This window comes from Coregonus clupeaformis, chromosome 11 (assembly GCF_020615455.1).
Source record: "Coregonus clupeaformis isolate EN_2021a chromosome 11, ASM2061545v1, whole genome shotgun sequence".
NCBI lineage: Eukaryota > Metazoa > Chordata > Actinopteri > Salmoniformes > Salmonidae > Coregonus > Coregonus clupeaformis.
This window is the reverse complement of record NC_059202.1, coordinates 3,788,001-3,809,022: the sequence shown is the minus strand read 5'-3', so window position 1 is coordinate 3,809,022 and position 21,022 is coordinate 3,788,001. Positions and strand designations below refer to the sequence as shown.

Genomic DNA, 21,022 nt, shown 5'->3' with positions numbered 1-21,022 from the left:
TACCTTTTATAGCATTTTGACAATGCTAGCATCTTTTTCAGCTGAATTTCACAGTTCTAACCCTGTCAACAGCTCGTGTGTGTTCATGGTTGATGATGAGTTTGAGAGACAATAAGCAGGGGATTGAGGTAGTCATAGTCTGGATATTGGTACATACTGATCCTGGTTCTCAACCCACACACTTTCCAGTCTAGACAAGTGGGTTTTAATAGCATATCATATTTAGGCGCCATTATGAATCAGTAAATAAGAGGTGGAGCATAACAAGTCTGTATTGAGGTACTTAACTTGCTGAGGAATACAGGCATACATTTATCCAGCATGGCTTTTGATAAAGAAAATGGGTTGGTGAAAAATGGCATAAAAATGGATCACAAAAAAATTACTTCAAAGATAGTAATCGGCTTATATTATCACAAACATCAATTACAAAATCTTTTTTGATTTCTTTAAGGAAACAATTTCATAACTACAATTTTATCAAAGATATTGATTTATTTAAAAGGAGTTAAATCAAAAACAAAAACAAATAGATTATTTTTCACAGAATGTATATTACGATAATGATCAACAACAAAAAAGGAACCCTTTTTAAAATCCTAAATACTTTTGCCTTCTTTTACATATGTTTTTGTGAGGCTTTCTGTTAAAAAAATGAATGCAATTTTGGTGTTACCAAAGGGTCAATTGGTGCTTGCCATATGGAGTATATACAGGGCATTTCCAAAAAAAGGTTATACTTTTCCAGATTGGTTGTAAAATATATAATATCAAGTTAAAGCATCACATTTTTTGACACAATCCACCCATAGAATACTTTTCAAAGGGATTACAAATCAGAAATGAAAATTTCTTAAATATTTGTCCTCCTTTGGTTTTCCCCCCAACACCATCATTGGACCATCGATTTAAACATTTCACAACTTCCAATTGTTTAGGATGATACCTTTGAACAACCTCTCTTCAATATCCTTGAACTCAATATCCAAGTGTGAATTCCAATCTTTTGAATTCTGACTCCAGTCTCGTCCGCTCTTCTCACAGTTGGGCTGCCCCCTGCACTCTATCATTCCCTTTGTCCTTCTATCCCTCTGTGCTCTTGGCGGCAGCAGAGTCCACAGCAGCATCCACTCTGAGTTCACTGGCAACAGCTCGCAGGGCTTTGAGCCTGTCCAGCCGTGGGCTCTGGGATCTCTGACCCTTCAGGCTCTCCTGACCCCCCTGAACCCTAACCTCCGACTCCTGACCTTCATTGCTGAGGGAGCTGAGCGAGCGCACGGCCAGCCTGCCACGCTGCGCCTTATTAGACAGGAGACGCAGTGAGGTCACGTAGCCAGGGCTTTCCCCTGGGGAGCGTTCCGTGTCCCTGATGACCTCACACAGGTAGCGGGCCAGGTCCTGACTGGAGAAGGACAGGGACTTGTGGGAACGCCGCATGGCAAGGGGAGAGGGGAGGGTGGCTGACCCGGATGGAGGGTGGGCCAGGCGCAGGGCGATCGCTGTGCTGCCGTTTTTGGGTCCGTTTGGTCCTTTTGGTTTGGTCCCATTCTTCGTGTCTGGTGTTTTGGTCGTCTGAGGGTAGGAGATGACGCATTGTGGGTAGCTGTACCTCAGTGACTGGGCTGGACTGGGCTGCAGAGACCTCTGTAACTCCACCATGTTGAAGGCATTCTGGAGAGTGGGAGAGAGGGAAAGAGAGAGAGAGGGAGAGACAAAGACAGAGAGAGAGAGAAAGAGAGATTAAGAAGATTAGAGAGAATTGGTTAGATAGGAGCTGTTTATAAAAACTAAGAGATTAATAGACAAAGAAAATACTCAACAGCAGGACCTGAATTTATAATAATATTTAACTATATAAAATGCCAGTCTGCTGTGCTTTTTACTAGAGGTGATTTTTTTATTCTACCTAAAAAGCATGCGGCCTGAGTAGCAATGTTGGCAGCAACAGCCCCATTGATTGGCCTTGTAATTGATTATCTAATTGCAGTGGGGAAAAAGTGCTATTAAAGCAAATAGAGGCATTATTAAGGAATATTGGTATCTCACATCGTTTTCCTAATGATTCTGCTAGGATCGTTCTTTTGGTGTTAATTTCCAAGCATCTACCAACACCAGTCCACCTGGTTTGGTAGAGCTGCCAGTCTAACACTCACTATCTAAACTGTGAATATCTTCCCATGCCTTGCTTGGTTTATATACAGTTTGTGTTTATCTATGGTTTGTATGGTTTCTCCTGTGTCTGTGAGTTGTGATGCTAATTGCCCTAAGGGAATCGATAAAGTTGTATTCTACTGTATTCTGTATTGTAGTGGTCTTATGACTCATAGGTTATGGCGAAATAATGGTAGTTGTGTAGAAGGACATACACTAACCTCCTTGTCCTGTCTAAATGCCAGGGTCTGTATCGTACCTGCTCCCCTCCCTCTGTCTGAATGCCAGTATCTCCTTGAACACAAAAGGGTTCTACCTGGAACCTAAAAGGGTTCTTCAAAGGGTTCTCCTATGGGGACAGCCGAAGAACCCTTTTAGGTTCTAGATAGTACCTTTTTTTCTAAGAGTGTACAGATCTGGATAGGTGTAAGCAATTTGGTGAAATTGTTACCCAGCCTATCAAAAAGCATGGTGAAGCAATTCTCATATTGTTTAAACCTATCCAATCCTTTTTTAACTACACTTAGTGCTTAGGGGGTAAGGGCAAGGTGTTGATTTGGGATTCAGAGTCTGTATCTGTACCTGGTCCTGCTCTCCTCCACCCTCCTCGTCATAGTTGAGCACGTTCTCTCGGATGTCCTCCCATTCTCCATGGTGTGCTGATACATGGTAGACACCCTCCTTCAGGCCCTTGTGTCTCCTCCAGCAGGAGTAGAGGAACAGGCCCAGCATCAGCACTGGGGGGAGCACATTGGGAGGAGGACAGCGGACAGGGGGAGAGGGGTAGAAGGTTTCACACAATGTTCTACCAATTAAAAATGTACATAAAAAATACAGTGTCCTAGACAGAGTGTGCAATGATATTAAATGGAATGGAGAGTGAAGCTTGGATTGGAGGGGAGAGAACCAGATAGCCACATTTTGTGCACCACATTGGCTGTGTTGAAACAGGCAGCCCTATTAGTCAATCTGATTAGTGGGAAAAGAATTGGGCTCCCTGTGTAAAAATAGCCATTGTAGTCAACGTTTAGGTCTAGAGCAAGGTGGAGAGAGATACATAGATAGATGGACAGACAGTGGGATTCAGTATCATGCCTACACGTATGGTATACAGTGGGGAAAAAAAATATTTAGTCAGCCACCAATTGTGCAAGTTCTCCCACTTAAAAAGATGAGAGAGGCCTGTAATTTTCATCATAGGTACACGTCAACTATGACAGACAAAAGGAGAAAAAAATTCAAGAAAATCACATTGTAGGATTTTTAATGAATTTATTTGCAAATTATGGTGGAAAATAAGTATTTGGTCAATAACAAAAGTTTCTCAATACTTTGTTATATACCCTTTGTTGGCAATGACACAGGTCAAACGTTTTCTGTAAGGTTTTCACACACTGTTGCTGGTATTTTGGCCCATTCCTCCATGCAGATCTCCTCTAGAGCAGTGATGTTTTGGGGCTGTCGCTGGGCAACACGGACTTTCAACTCACTCCAAAGATTTTCTATGGGGTTGAGATCTGGAGACTGGCTAGGCCACTCCAGGACCTTGAAATGCTTCTTACGAAGCCACTCCTTCATTGCCCGGGCGGTGTGTTTGGGATCATTGTCATGCTGAAAGACCCAGCCACGTTTCATCTTCAATGCCCTTGCTGATGGAAGGAGGTTTTCACTCAAAATCTCACGATACATGGCCCCATTCATTCTTTCCTTTACACGGATCAGTCGTCCTGGTCCCTTTGCAGAAAAACAGCCCCAAAGCATGATGTTTCCACCCCCATGCTTCACAGTAGGTATGGTGTTCTTTGGATGCAACTCAGCATTCTTTGTCCTCCAAACACGACGAGTTGAGTTTTTACCAAAAAGTTCTATTTTGGTTTCATCTGACCATATGACATTCTCCCAATCCTCTTCTGGATCATCCAAATGCACTCTAGCAAACTTCAGACGGGCCTGGACATGTACTGGCTTAAGCAGGGGGACACGTCTGGCACTGCAGGATTTGAGTCCCTGGCGGCATAGTGTGTTACTGATGGTAGGCTTTGTTACTTTGGTCCCAGCTCTCTGCAGGTCATTCACTAGGTCCCCCCGTGTGGTTCTGGGATTTTTGTTCACCGTTCTTGTGATCATTTTGACCCCACAGGGTGAGATCTTGCGTGGAACCCCAGATCGAGGGAGATTATCAGTGGTCTTGTATGTCTTCCATTTCCTAATAATTGCTCCCAAAGTTGATTTCTTCAAACCAAGCTGCTTACCTATTGCAGATTCAGTCTTCCCAGCCTGGTGCAGGTCTACAATTTTGTTTCTGGTGTCCTTTGACAGCTCTTTGGTCTTGGCCATAGTGGAGTTTGGAGTGTGACTGTTTGAGGTTGTGGACAGGTGTCTTTTATACTGATAACAAGTTCAAACAGGTGCCATTAATACAGGTAACGAGTGGAGGACAGAGGAGCCTCTTAAAGAAGAAGTTACAGGTCTGTGAGAGCCAGAAATCTTGCTTGTTTGTAGCTGACCAAATACTTATTTTCCACCATAATTTGCAAATAAATTCATTAAAAATCCTACAATGTGATTTTCTGGATTTTTTTCTCTCAATTTGTCTGTCATAGTTGACGTGTACCTATGATGAAAATTACAGGCCTCTCTCGTCTTTTTAAGTGGGAGAACATGCACAATTGGTGGCTGACTAAATACTTTTTTTCCCCACTGTATGTGCTGCACGTGCCAGGCAGCAGCACAACCCACTAAAACCAGCCCCAGGCTCTAGAAAATATTTCTGATACCAAAATGGCCACCATACATACACCCATACAGTATATCGGATACCCAATACCACTATACAGTGTCTTTCTTTGTAAAAAGCAGTAAACACGTATGATCCTTGTGGATAGGCAGAGTTAATTACCACCACATTGTTCTCATGCAATAATCCAGGCAGTCTGTCCTTATCAAGATCAATGAGACCATGGAGCTATAGGACATAGCAACGGAGACTGAGACACCACATTCTCCTGTGTTTTCTATCCTATATCAAAGACGCCACCCCTTACACTTCTGTTCACAAAACCTACGCTCTCTGCATGTCCAAGACAAAGCCACTGTGGCCAGAGCTCCCAGGAATGTTGAGAGAGCGTTGTAGGCATGTTGTAATAGCATTGTATGAATGCTACCCGAGCACTGACAGCAATCACATCTATTGTGTGTTGAATTATACAGTATGCTGCACTGACCTTTAAAATCCATTAATCTCAACCAATATGTCTTCAACTGTCTGCCATCTTTCTCTCTCCCGCTTCCTTTCTCCTTTCTTTATCTATTTCATTCTCTCCATCTCTCGCTCATTCTTGTTAGTCACTTTGTGTTTGTTTCCTTCGTTCTCCTTACGGCTTTTATCTCTCACACTAAAGGTGATGCATCAGAACTGGTATGTTTTCTATTGCGTTTTGGTTTGGAAGCATCGGTTCATCCATTTAATAATTGAGGGGTGCATTGCAGCAGTCACATTAGACATAAGTAATGGTTTACTGAACGCATATGACACTCATCAAGGTCACTCAACTGAGTAGATTTTCAAAACCAGCAAAAATACATTTCACATAATTGTGGTTAGAAAATTACTCACTGTCTGTGGCTGGAATTGGACTTTTAATTATGTGTCTCAACTCAAGGCACCCATAAGGCGTATATAATATATTATATATATACAGTATATATTATATATTTATATTTATATTCTATATGATTATATCGCTATCATCAAGGGCACCAGAACGTTAGCTGACTCTTCCTAACATTGACTTACCTGGTTCCAGATCTTTTTGTGCTCTCTTGCCAACTTCTATGGTAATTGTAGCATGACAATGGCAAGAGAGCACAAACAGATCTGGAACCAGGCTAACATTTGCAACAAGTGAAAAGGTAAAACTCCAGCTATGCCTGCTCAGTGTGTGCTGGAGGTAGGTTTACTGTAGAGTTCTACTGATCAGCTAACCTTGCTACATGCCCTTGACTGTGCTGTACAGACCCAAAGAAACACGATGGAATCCAGATGAGCTGGGATCCCAGCAGCACTCAGAACTCCCCCTCAGCGACAATATTACCAGCTCCACAGTGCTTACCATTTTTATCTCCACACACACCTCCAATCACCTGAACCTCACATCAAACACACACACACACACACACACACACACACACACACACACACACACACACACCCTCTATGGGCCAATCAGTCAACACGCCCAGCAGTGGTGCTTTATCACACACACAGTCAGACGAACACACTCACGCACAAACATGCACACGTGCACACAGAAGGACGAACACACACACACACCACAGGCGGCCAGTGGCACCTGAATTGGGGAGGACGGCTCATAGTAATGGCTGGAACAGAATTCATGGAATGGTATCAAACACATGGTTTCCATGTTTGATACCATTCACTCTATTCCAGACATTATTATGAGCTGTCCTCCCCTCAGCAGCCTCCTGTGACACTCACACGATTGCGGATTCACAGATACAGACACGGACAGACAAGGACAAACACACATGACAGACAAGTGTACACACACACAAACACACGCGTGCGCGCACGCTCACTCTCTCTCACACACACACACACACACACATAGCTGATGATCAGAGGCAGTGCTTGTGCTGTGATATCTCCAAATAGATCAACATTACTCAGGCTGGAGATCAAACACAGCTCCTATCCATCATCCATGATGCTGCTTTGAGGTTAGCCACCAACCATGGTGGTCTTGGGATGTTAGGTTTAATGTTTAACATGATGGGCATGACGGGGATAAATGGGTATGATGCACTCATGAAATACAGGTAACTGCCAAAATAAAGGAAAGACTTAAAGTAAATGAGGAATACAAAGTATATCAATTGGGTTGAGATCTGGTGACTGAGACAGCCATGGCATATGGTTTACTTTGTTAGAATTTTCATAAAACCACTCAGTGACCACTTTGCCCTGTGGATGGGGGCATTGTCATCCTGGAAGAGACCACTCTCATCAGGATAGAAATGCTTCACCATAGGTTTAAGTAGCTACAGATTGTTACACAAGATAATGTGATTTAACCAAATATTTTTGGAATCCATCACTGGAAGTTACAGGTTTGCCTATACAAAACATTGCCAGAGATTTTACAACTAACCTAGTATTGGCAATACTATCTTCATTCTCAATTTTGTCAAAAATGTATCTAAAATGTCAGTGTCTAGATGCAGATTGTCACGACTTCCACCGAAGTTGGTGCCTCTCCTTGTGCGGGTGGCTATCGGCGGTCGTCGTCACCGGCCTTCTAGCTGCCACCGATCTAAGTTTCTGTTTTCCATTTGTTTTGTCTTGATTGTACACACCTGGTTCCCATCACGTTATGATTATTTCCCTATTTAACCCTCTGGTTCCCTCATGGTTTTGTGCATGATTGTTCTTTGTTTGGTGTTTGACTGCTGTGAGCTGGTGTATTTCCCTGCGTGGAAATTAGAATTGTTTATTTTAGAGTAAAGTTTGTCTGTTACTCAGTTCTGTGTCCTGCGCCTGACTGTCCTACTGCTGCACACTGATACCTGACACAGGTAGTGCGTTTTGATTAAGAAATGCTCCGTTATTAAAATAAATAATTGTTTTGTAATGGGCAAGACAAAATATTAAAGTTCCTTTGAACAGGGTATGGTAGTAGGTCCCAGGCGCACCGGTCTGTGTCAAGCTGCTGGGTTTTTCATGCTCAGCAGTTTCCCGTGTGTATCAAAAATGGTCCACCACCCAAAGGACATCCAGCCAACTTGACACAATTGTGGGTCAACATGGACCAGCATCCCTGTGGAACGTTTTCGGCACCTTGTAGAGTCCATGCCTTGACAAATTAAGTCTGTTCTGAGGGCAAAAGGGGGTGCAACTCAATATTAGGGAGGTGTTCTTTATGTTTTGTACACTCAGTGTATAGCTAGATGGAAAAATGTATGATGACATTGTTAATGCATGTCAGAAAGTCCATGATATTACACAACATATAAAATGGAGCGAAAATATAAATGGCAAGGAGAAACAAAGGACAAGACAAAGTGGAGAAGAGAGAAGAAGAGAAATGCTGTGAGGTTTTATTAAGAAAAGTATGTTCTAGTACAAAAATACAGTCACTTTTACGACTATTTACATCCATTCTATATGGAAAGGCAATGTCCTCTTCATTGAATATCAAATCCAACGACACATACAGTAAAAATGTAAATGTGATGGAGAATAAAGCTTTTAAATGTTGAATTTGAAACCCATTCAACAGGCATAATGAAGCATACTTAGATGGCAAATTGTGCCTGTCTCTGGTTCTGTCAGTGGCACATGTTGAACTTGGCAATCAGTCAGTCTGTGATGGGTTATGTAAATCTGAATTATGGATGATCACTTAAACTTTTATAGGAGTTTGAGGCAGAGGAGAAAAGGCGGAGAGTTCCAGTTTAATTTAGCAGCTGGCCTTCACCCTGCCTCAGTGTGTTGTGTGTGACCTTGTGTCCAGATGGGACAGCCTGTCTGGGCCTATTGGAGGCGTATTTGTCACTTGCGCACACACAGACACACACAGACACACACAGACACAGACACACACACACACAGACACCTCTGTCATCTCCACCAAGCCTTGTCTGATGCTGACTCACTCCCTCAGTTATGACTTAAAGGAGGACAACAGCTTAAAACTTTAACAGTTTATTAAAGGACCTCCAACTGCAGTATCTGGTTACAGACAGCCTAGTCTAGGAATTGTAGCCTGAGTCATGTTAGAGACAGACAGTGTTGCTAGCTACTGAACTGTATTTCCCATCACAGACATGTTTCAAGAAAAGTTCATATAAACTCTTGGTGACCTCCCATTTCCATTTTGATATACACTGCTCAAAAAAATAAAGGGAACACTTAAACAACACATCCTAGATCTGAATGAATGAAATCATCTTATTAAATACTTTTTTCTTAACATAGTTGAATGTGCTGACAACAAAATCACACAAAAATTATCAATGGAAATCAAATGTATCAACCCATGGATATCTGGATTTGGAGTCACCCTCAAAATTAAAGTGGAAAACCACACTACGGGCTGATCCAACTTTGATATAATGTCCATAAAACAAGTCAAAATGAGGCTCAGTAGTGTGTGTGGCCTCCACGTGCCTGTATGACCGCCTGGGCATGCTCCTGATGAGGTGGCGGACGGTCTCCTGAGGGATCTCCTCCCAGACCTGGACTAAAGCATCCGCCAACTCCTGGACAGTCTGTGGTGCAACGTGGCGGTGGTGGATGGAGCGGGACATGATGTCCCAGATGTGCTCAATTGGATTCAGGTCTGGGGAACGGGCGGTCCATAGCATCAATGCCTTCCTCTTGCAGGAACTGCTGACACACTCCAGCCACATGAGGTCTAGCATTGTCTTGCATTAGGAGGAACCCAGGGCCAACCACACCAGCATATGGTCTCACAAGGGGTCTGAGGATCTCATCTCGGTACCTAATGGCAGTCAGGCTACCTCTGGCGAGCACATGGAGGGCTGTGCGGCCCCCCAAAGAAATGCCACCCCACACCATGACTGACCCACCGCCAAACCTGTCATGCTGGAGGATGTTGCAGGCAGCAGAACGTTCTCCACTGCGTCTCCAGACTCTGTCACGTCTGTCACATGTGCTCAGTGTGAACCTGCTTTCATCTGTGAGGAGCACAGGGCGCCAGTGGCGAATTTGCCAATCTTGGTGTTCTCTGCCAAACGTCCTGCACGGTGTTGGGCTGTAAGCACAACTCCCACCTGTGGACGTCGGGCCCTCATACCACCCTCATGGAGTCTGTTTCTGACCGTTTGAGCAGACACATGCACATTTGTGGCCTGCTGGAGGTCATTTTGCAGGGCTCTGGCAGTGCTCCTCCTGCTCCTCCTTGCACAAAGGCGGAGGTAGCGGTCCTGCTGCTGGGTTGTTGCCCTCCTACGGCCTCCTCCACGTCTCCTGATGTACTGGCCTGTCTCCTGGTAGCGCCTCCATGCTCTGGACACTACGCTGACAGACACAGCAAACCTTCTTGCCACAGCTCGCATTGATGTGCCATCCTGGATGAGCTGCACTACCTGAGCCACTTGTGTGGGTTGTAGACTCCATCTCATGCTACCACTAGAGTGAAAGCACCGCCAGCATTCAAAAGTGACCAAAACATCAGCCAGGAAGCATAGGAACTGAGAAGTGGTCTGTGGTCACCACCTGCAGAACCACTTCTTTATTGGGGGTGTCTTGCTAATTGCCTATAATTTCCACCTGTTGTCTATTCCATTTGCACAACAGCATGTGAAATGTATTGTCAATCAGTGTTGCTTCCTAAGTGGACAGTTTGATTTCACAGAAGTGTGATTGACTTGGAGTTACATTGTGTTGTTTAAGTGTTCCCTTTATTTTTTCGAGCAGTGTATATTGAGGATTTCGTCTAATTCAAAAGGTCAAAAGTTTGAGTGCAGATTATAAGTGCCAGGAACTAGAGTAACTGTAGCTACTAGGTACCTTAGATGACTGCAGCATGCAGTTTTCATTTACACATTCAACACATGAATGTTTGTGAATAATGCCAAGGCCTCCGTTTGTTATCTTTGTATTCATTATATCAAATATTGAAGAATAGCATTTGATCTGTTTCTCTCAGGGAGACAGTGTGTCAAAATAACTGATGTTGCAATACACCAGCCACATGCCCCGGGGAGGTGTTATGCTATTGAATCAGTTATAGAGGTAGTAGAGACTGTGTGTTGAATCGACAGACCACTTTATAACCCTGTTTTTGACAGAGAGCCTCATAAACTGTATACAAGTAGCTCTTTGGAGAGATAGCCCGCTGCACTGGACAAACCAACACACTATGTGTCAGCAGCAAACATGGACACATTTAGTTTAGAGGAAGAATGTAGGAGAAGTAAATGACAAAGAAATACAGACATAACAGGAGTGGAATGACAAACAGACAAGATAAAACAAGTTGGACAGATACAAAACTAAGGCAAAGGAGGATGACAAATAAAAGTCTGAATTCACATCATGAACATCAAGATAGACAAAATAGAGGAGGGCATGACTGAGGGGCACCCAAACCTTTTGAACTGTAACTCAGCGAAATCTTTGGAGGTTTTCTTGTGATTCACAGAGTTAACAAAATCAATTTTTCTAGCCAGGACCCATGCAGCCCAACTGACTGAGGTCACTCACAGATCCTGGGATCCATACTAAGACAACACTTGGGGCTCAATTCCATCATATCCACATTGCAGTATTTACGCAGTAGCGCTTTTCCCCATGGCCAAATAAAATCACAGATGGTTTTGGGTACTGCAAGAACCTATTACCAGGTATACACCAGAGGAGGCTGGTGGGAGGAGCTATAGAAGGACAGGCTCATTGTAATGGCTGGAATGGAATGGAGTCAAACATGTGGTTTCCATATGATGGATATGTTTGATACCGTGCCATTTATTCCATTCCAGCCATTACAATGAGCCTGTCCTCCTACAGCTCTCCCACCAGCCTACTCTGGTAGACACACCTCACCGATTTAAGTTTCCAGTTTTCAGAACTAGAAATCTGTGTATCCAGCAGGGTTGGGTAGGTTACTTTCTAAATGTAATCATTATAGTTACTAGTTACCTGTCCAAAATTGTAATCAGAAACATCCCTTTTGAATTACCCATAAATGGATGTTGCATTTTACTTTATGGGTTGGTTATGTAGGCTTGTTCTAACCCATTGCTTTCTACTACAGATATAAATGCGATTAGGCTATTTCCTTACATTAAAAACCAGAGTCTGTCAGATTTCCAGTCATTCCAAATATGGAAATATAGATTAGACAAATTGTTTTACCTGAGAACCCAAAAACGAAGGACTTATTACTCTGTTGATTATGATTTTGTTGTCATGGAGGACTGATTAGGCTAATTGCTTTGAGTTGAAAAAGAAATGTTGCTCTCATGGAATGGCATGCTTTGAGCACTACCGAAAAGTCCTATTTGCATCTAAAAAATGAATGCCACTTTTTGTTGGTGACACTTTAAAATCTCTATAATTTGTAGCTGTTTAAGTCTATGGTGCACAAGCTTTGTGGCCCCGCAACACCCAAAAAATGTAAACATGTTTGGAGGTTGGGCCACCCAGATAGCATATGAACACGTCATCAGCCATGAAATGACGTTGTCCGGAGCAAATGATCCCAAATTCAAACTCTTCCAAAAAAAACACAGGGATGCGGGCCAATGTTGACTCCAATGCTTGCCGCAGTTGTGTCAAGTTGGCTGGATGTCGTTTGGGTGGTGGACCATTCTTGATACACACAGGAAACTGTTGAGCGTGAAAAATCCAGCAGTGTTGCAGTTCTTGACACACTCAAACCAGTGCACCTGGCACCTACTACCATACCCCGTTCAAAGGCACTTAGATGTTTTGTCTTGCTTATTCACCCTCAGAATGGCACACATACATAATCCATGTCTCAATTGTCTCAAGGCTTAACAATCCTTCTTTAACCTGTCTCCTCCCCTTCATCTACACTGATTGAAGTGGATTTACCAAGTGACATCAATAAGGGATCATAGCTTTTGCCTGGATTCACCTGGTCAGTCTATGTCATGGAAATGTTGAGGAGTATTTCTGTCTTTAATAAAGCTCCTTTATGGGGAAAAAAAATCATCATTCTGATTGGCTGGGCCTGGTTCCCCAGTGGGTGGGCCTGGCTGCCAAGTGGGTGGGTCTATGCCTTCCCAGGCCCACCCATGGCTGCACCCCTGCCCAGTCATGTGAAATCCATAGATTAGGGCCTAATTAATTTATTTCAATTGACAGATTTCCTTATATGAACTGTAACTCATTAAAAATCTTTGAAATTGTTGCATGTTGCGTTTATACTTTTGTTCAGTATAGATATCAAGAATAAGTGATAGGTAGGCTACCGTACACCACTGCTGTCGTCCTTACCTCCTATTCAAGTTGGATAATCTTTGGATGCCGACAGCAAGCCATGGGAACAACCAAAACCAGATGAAACCGGATGAAACCAAATCAGAGAGTAAAGATGAAAGATGGCATGTTCACCACAGGTAGTAGATGACGTAGTCCATATAGTTACCTAGGAAGGCCAGGACACAGATACTGATGGCAAACGCAGAGCTGAGGCTCAGAGTGTTGTTGTCGTCGTTGTGGTAGAGCGTCAGAGAGACCTCACAGTGGCGCCCACGGTAGCCCTCCGAGCAGTGACACGAGTACTTGGCGGGCGAGTGGGCCACACAGGTGCCGTGGCGACAGGGCCTACTGACGCATAGCGTGTAGACGCACACCTTGCCCGAGTCATTCTCCTTCGTCATGTGACCAGGGGGGCACCTGTGGAGATGCAAATGAGGAAGAGGTTGTGGTGAGTGTGATTCAATCAACCTGATCTGGATGGAAATAACTTCTAATTATAAGGGATAGGAATAGCCATCCTGGCACTGTGAAAATCTCAGCCAGGTCAACCGTGATACAAGTCAATATTCGATGTTCATCCATGTCTGAGGACATCGGGAGATGACGTGGAAACTGGCCACTAGGGGCAACTGTGAGCGCTGTTACCTTCAAGTAGGTTTCAGTTTTGCTAGGGTGTTGTTGACAGGGATGGTGGATGGGCGTAAGCATCTGCCTCAGATTCCAAAAGTTGCAAGTTCAACTCCAGCAATAGAAAGTTGTTTTTGAGATTTTTGTTTTAGGCCTATACCAAACCTTAACTCTTACCTTAACCATTTTGGGTTAATGCCTAAACTTAACCTTAAACCCTTCTAAATTTGATGTGTGCAACAACTTTTAAATTTGACAATTGAGAAACATGGATGAACGTCTAATTCTACCGTGAGACTGTGAGAGCTAGTTGGAAAGTCTATTGTTTGTCCGTTAGCTACAGTCCATCTGATTGTCGCGGTGTAAGATTTTAATGTGTATTAACTGTAATAACAAATTACAGTCAAACAGCTCATAAATTAATCACTTCCTGAGCCTGTAACAGTAGCCTGGCTTCCCCTTTTCCTCTTTTCTGTCAGTAGATTTCCTCTCCTCCTGAGGATTGTCTCCAGACTAAGTACCCTGTGTAGACATCCCATGGTGATGAAAGGCCTCAGAGATGTTTCACATGCTCTGATCCCAGCTAGGGACGACAGGAAACACTAGAGTCCTGGGGAGTTTAAAGACGCTGCAGCCTAGACACTCCCTGTCACTACGGTTAGAACAGGGCTTTATTCAGCTTTATTTACTCAGGTTGACACACAGCTAGGATTCTCAAAAGAGCTGAGTCATTGCAGGAGAGAGAGAGAGAGAGAGAGAGAGAGAGAGAGAGATGTTCCTGTCTGACCTGGCCAGGGTTGATTTGTAACAGTCAGGGCCTCGTTTCCCAGGTGCAATGTAACGTAAGCATTACGATGATCATACCAGATGCAGCATTATTTACACGCCAACTTTTTAAGAGTGTTTCCCAAACAAGCACATAGAGAGAACATTCGCTAAGTGCGTTGTTAGGCCATGTGTTGATACGGATAGGATCGAAAGAAAAGCAGCGCTACTCTTGGATCAGCTTTCTCCATTTTAATCTTACTTGAACATTATAATTATTCCACAATACTGACGACGGATCAGCTCCAAGAGAGGTATTACCACCTATGGCTGCAAATAGGCTATTGAGGCAGCTTATTATGCTCACCCAATAATGATGCACTAAATCATAGATTGGGCACATCATTGCGCACATGTTGTTACAGACAGTAGCCTAGTCGCAAAATAGAACTCAATTGATTGAACATATAATGGATTTCAACATGATTGAAATAGCCTATATAGCCCCTTTCAAAAGTAATCACCCCCCCTTAGCGTTTTTCCTATTATGTTGCATTACAACCTGTAATTTAAATGGATTTTTATTTGGATTTCATGTAATGGACATACACAAAATAGTCCAAATTGGTGAAGTGAAATGAAAAAAATTACTTAATAACGGAAAAGCGGTGCGTGCATATGTATTCACCCCTTTGATATGTGTCAAGGGGTGCTGAAGGTGGGTGTGGTGCATGAATCAAGCGCAGGACGCAGAAGCTCAGTCCAAAAGACTTTAGTGCAATATTCACGTAGAAAATAAGCACAATAAGCCCGAAGGCGAAATAACGGCGCACACAGGCGTCAAACAAACGGCGCACTAACATGTGCGAAAACCTCTCCAAAACACTGGAGGGAAGTACGTAGCTCCAACACAAAACAGAAGAGCAATCACACACAAAGACAAACACACACAACGAGAACTAAATAGGACACTAACGAGGACTAACAAGACACAGGTGTGCAACATCAAGACAAAACCAAACGAACATGAAACATAGATCGGTGGCAGCTAGTACTCCGGGGACGACGACCGCCGAAGCCTGCCCGAACCAGGAGGAGGAGCAGCCTCGGCCGAAACCGTGTCAGAACCCCCCCTTGACACACGGCTCCAGCCGTGCGCCGACCCCGGCCTCGGGGACGACCAGGAGGACGCGGAGCAGGGCGCGCGGGATGGTCCCGGTGGAACTCCGACAGGAGAGATGGGTCTAGGATGTCCCTCCGCGGCACCCAGCACCGCTCCTCCGGGCCGTACCCCTCCCACTCCACGAGATACTGGAGACCCCCATCCGGCGTCTAGAGTCCAAGATGGACCGAACGGTGTACGCCGGAGCCCCCTCGATGTCCAGTGGGGGCGGAGGAGTCTCCCCTATCTCATTGTCCTGGAGTGGACCAGCTACCACCGGCCTGAGAAGAGACACATGGAACGAGGGGTTAATATTCTTATACTCAACAGGTAGATGTAACCTATAACACACCTCGTTCAATCTTCTCAGGACTTTAAAGGGCCCCACAAACCGCCGACCCAGCTTCCGGCAGGGCAGGCGGAGGGGTAGGTTTCTGGTAGAGAGCCAGACTCGATCTCCGGGTGCGTACACCGGCCCCTCACTGCGGTGGAGATCGGCGCTCGCCTTGTGACGAAGGACGGCCCGCTGCAGGTGGACGTGGGCAGTGTTCCACGTCTCTTCCGAGCGCCTCATCCAATCATCCACCGCAGGGGCCTTGATCTGGCTCTGCTGCCAAGGTGCCAGAACCGGCTGGTAACCTAACACACATTGGAAGGGGGTTAGGTTGGTAGAGGAGTGGCGGAGAGAGTTCTGGGCCATCTCGGCCCAGGGAATGTACCGTGCCCACTCCTCCGGCCGGCCCTGGCAATACGACCTCAGAAACCTACCCACATCCTGGTTGACACGTTCTACCTGCCCGTTACTCTCCGGGTGGTACCCTGAGGTAAGGCTAACCGAGACCCCCAAACGCTCCATGAACGCTCTCCAAACACGGGAGGTAAACTGGGGGCCTCGATCAGACACTATATCCTCGGGTACCCCGTAATGCCGGAAGACGTGGGTAAATAGGGCCTCAGCGGTCTGTAGGGCAGTAGGAAGACCCGACATAGGGAGAAGACGACAGGCCTTAGAGAACCGGTCCACAACGACCAGGATGGTGGTATTCCCCTGAGAGAGGGGAAGGTCTGTCACAAAATCCACCGAGAGGTGGGACCATGGTCGTTGTGGAACGGGCAGGGGTTGTAACTTACCCCTGGGCAGATGTCGGGGCGCCTTACACTGGGCGCACACCGAGCAGGAGGAGACATAAACCCTCACATCCCTAGCCAAAGTGGGCCACCAGTATTTAGTGCTAAGGCAATGCACTGTCCGGCCAATACCCGGATGTCCAGAGGAGGGTGACGTGTGAGCCCAGTAAATGAGTCGATCCCGAATCTCGAGCGGAACGTACTTCCGACCCTCAGGACACTGTGGAGGGCTGGGGTCGTGCACGCAACGTTCGCTCGATTTCGGCATCGACCTCCCACACCACCGGTGCCACAAGGCAAGACTCCGGTAGTATGGGAGTAGGCTCAACGGACCTCTCCTCCGTGTCATACCGCCGGGACAGCGCATCTGCCTTACCATTCTGGGACCCAGGGATGTACGTGATTTTAAATACGAACCTGGTGAGAAACATACTCCATCGAGCCTGGCGAGGGTTCAGTCTCCTCGCTGCCCGGATGTACTCCAGGTTCCGATGGTCAGTCAAAATGAGGAAAGGGTGTTGAGCCCCCTCAAGCCAATGCCTCCACACCTTAAGGGCTTGACCTACAGCTAACAGCTCCCTGTCCCCAACGTCATAGTTACGCTCCGCCGGGCTGAGCTTTTTTGAGTAAAAAGCACAGGGGCGGAGTTTAGGTGGCGTGCTGGACCGTTGAGAGAGAACGGCCCCTATACCAGCCTCAGACGCGTCTACCTCAACCTGAAAGGGTAATGCGGGATCCGGATGCGCCAGCACCGGAGCCGACGTAAACAGGTCCTTCAGTCTCCTAAAGGCCCAGTCCGCATCAGCTGACCACTGCAGGCGCACCGGACCCCCTTTCAGAAGGGACGTGATGGGAGCTGCCACCTGTCCAAAACCCCGGATAAACCTCCGGTAGTAATTCGCAAAGCCCAAGAACTGCTGTACCTCTTTTACAGTGGTTGGAGTTTGCCAATTACGCACAGCGGACACACGATCCACCTCCATTCTCACCCCTGACGCGGACAACCGATAACCCAAAAAGGAGACCGACTCCTGGAAGAACAGACATTTCTCTGCCTTGACATATACAGTGGGGAAAATAAGTATTTAGTCAGCCACTAATTGTGCAAGTTCTCCCACTTAAAAAGATGAGAGAGGCCTGGAATTTTCATCATAGGTACACGTCAACTATGACAGACAAAATGAGAAAAAAAAATCCAGAAAATCACATTGTAGGATTTTTAAGGAATTTATTTGCAAATTATGGTGGAAAATAAGTATTTGGTCACCTACAAACAAGCAAGATTTCTGGCTCTCACAGACCTGTAACTTCTTCTTTAAGAGGCTCCTCTGTCCTCCACTCATTACCTGTATTAATGGCACCTGTTTGAACTTGTTATCAGTATAAAAGACACCTGTCCACAAACTCAAACAGTCACACTCCAAACTCCACTATGGCCATGACCAAAGAGCTGTCAAAGGACACCAGACACAAAATTGTAGACCTGCACCAGGCTGGGAAGACTTAATCTGCAATAGGTAAGCAGCTTGGTTTGAAGAAATCAACTGTGGGAGCAATTATTAGGAAATGGAAGACATACAAGACCACTGATAATCTCCCTCGATCTGGGGCTCCACGCAAGATCTCACCCTGTGGGGTCAAAATGATCACAAGAACGGTGAGCAAAAATCCCAGAACCACACAGGGGGACCTAGTGAATGACCTGCAGAGAGCTGGGACCAAAGTAACAAAGCCTACCATCAGTAACACACTATGCCGTCAGGGACTCAAAACCTGCAGTGACAGACGTGTCCCCCTGCTTAAGCCAGTACATGTCCAGGCCCGTCTGAAGTTAGCTAGAGTGCATTTGGATGATCCAGAAGAGGATTGGGAGAATGTCATATGGTCAGATGAAACCAAAATATAACTTTTTGATAAAAACTCAACTTGTCGTGTTTGGAGGACAAAGAATGCTGAGTTGCATCCAAAGAACACCATACCTACTGTGAAGCATGGGGGTGGAAACATCATGCTTTGGGGCTGTTTTTCTGCAAAGGGACCAGGACGACTGATCCGTGTAAAGGAAAGAATGAATGGGGCCATGTATCGTGAGATTTTGAGTGAAAACCTCCTTCCATCAGCAAGGGCATTGAAGATGAAACGTGGCTGGGTCTTTCAGCATGACAATGATCCCAAACACACCGCCCGGGCAACGAAGGAGTGGCTTCGTAAGAAGAATTTCAAGGTCCTGGAGTGGCCTAGCCAGTCTCCAGATCTCAACCCCATAGAAAATCTTTGGAGGGAGTTGAAAGTCCGTGTGGCCCAGCGACAGCCCCAAAACATCACTGCTCTAGAGGAGATCTGCATGGAGGAATGGGCCAAAATACCAGCAACAGTGTGTGAAAACCTTGTGAAGACTTACAGAAAACGTTTGACCTGTGTCATTGCCAACAAAGGGTATATAACAAATTATTGAGAAACTTTTGTTATTGACCAAATACTTATTTTCCACCATAATTTGCAAATAAATTCATTAAAAATCCTACAATGTGATTTTCTGGACTTTTTTTCCTCATTTTGTCTGTCATAGTTGACGTGTACCTATGATGAAAATTACAGGCCTCTCTTATCTTTTTAAGTGGGAGAACTTGCACAATTGGTGGCTGACTAAATACTTTTTTCCCCCACTGTAGGTCGTGCTCCAACAGCCTCCTCAATACACGACGCACCAGGGTTATATGCTCGGCTCGGGTAGACGAGTACACCAGAATGTCATCAATGTACACGACCACCCCTTGTCCCTGCATATCCCGGAAAATGTCATCTACGAAGGATTGGAAGACTGATGGAGCATTCATCAACCAATATGGCATGACGAGATATTCGAAATGACCTGACGTGGTACTAAACGCTGTCTTCCATTCGTCGCCCTCCCTAATGCGCACCAAGTTATACGCGCTCCTAAGATCCAATTTTGTGAAAAACCGCGCTCCATGCAATGACTCTGTCATGGTCGCAATCAGAGGGAGTGGATAACTGTATTTCACAGTAATCTGATTGAGACCACGGTAATCAATGCACGGGCGCAACCCTCCATCTTTCTTCTTCACAAAAAAGAAACTCGAGGAGGCGGGAGAAGTGGAGGGCCGAATGTATCCCTGTCTCAAAGATTCGGCTATGTAAGTCTCCATAGCTTTTCTCTCCTCTTGAGACAAAGGATACACGTGGCTCCGTGGGAGCGCTGCTCCTGCCTGGAGATCAATCGCACAATCCCCCTGTCTATGAGGAGGCAACTGCGTCGCCCTAGTTTTACTAAACACGAGAGCTAAATCCCCATATTCAGGCGGAAGGTGCAGTGCGGGCACTTGGTTTGGACTTTCCACCGAAGTCGCCCCACGGAAACACCCAGACATCGCCCCTCGCACTGAGCAGACCACCCATCGAGAGCCCTCTGTTGCCACGAAATAGCAGGGTTATGGGTGCTTAACCAGGAATTCCCAGCACCACTGGGTACGCAGGAGAGTCGATCAGATACAGCTGTATAGTCTCTTCATGACCCCCCTGCGCACACATCCTAAGTGGTGCTGTGATCTCCCTAATCAACCCCCGACCCCAACGGGCGGCTATCTAAGGCATGAACGGGAAAAGGTTTGTCAACAGGTAGGAGAGGGATCCCTAAATCTAAACAAAACTTCCGATCAACAAAATTCCCAGCTGCGCCTGAATCTACTAGCGCCTTATGCTGGGAATGAGGTGCAACCTGTGGAAAACACACAGGTATACAAAAGTGCGCAACAGAAAGCTCTGGGTAAGTGGGACGTCTACTCACCTGGGAGGCCCCCCCAGTGCGTGGCCTGTTGTCTTCTCCCCCGGAGAACCCTCCCCAGCACCTGGCCGCAGTGTACCCTCCACGACCGCACTTGGTGCAGATGGGTATCCCTGCAGGCCAACTCACGTTGAACGTCCTCCCGTAGGCTACATCGAAAATGGTCGATGAGGGCCCGTTCATTCCACCCTGCGTCCGCCGCTAGAGTCCGGAACTCTAGAGCAAATGCCTGTGCGCTCCTCCTCCCCTGTCTCAGGTGGACTAGACGCTCCCCCGCCGCTTTGCCCTCAGGTGGATGGTCGAACACGGCCTTGAAGCGGCGGGAGAACTCGGTGTAGGAGATGGTGTTGGCGTCCATCTTCCTCCACTCGGCGTTAGCCCACTCCAA

General features: G+C 45.8%; 1 protein-coding gene across 1 annotated transcript in view; it reads right to left on the bottom strand.

The window, feature by feature from the left end:
• Positions 1 to 231: 231 nt before the first annotated feature.
• LOC121576983 (neural-cadherin-like) overlaps positions 232 to 21,022 on the bottom strand; it is a 132,783-nt gene continuing 111,992 nt past the window's right edge. Inside the window, exons 31-33 of the mRNA XM_041890635.2 lie at positions 13,314 to 13,564; positions 2,734 to 2,888; positions 232 to 1,671 (exon numbers count right to left, since the gene is read on the bottom strand). Coding sequence (XP_041746569.2) covers positions 1,084 to 1,671; positions 2,734 to 2,888; positions 13,314 to 13,564 — 994 coding nt within the window. The 3' untranslated portion in view covers positions 232 to 1,083. The remainder of the gene's footprint in view (positions 1,672 to 2,733; positions 2,889 to 13,313; positions 13,565 to 21,022) is intronic.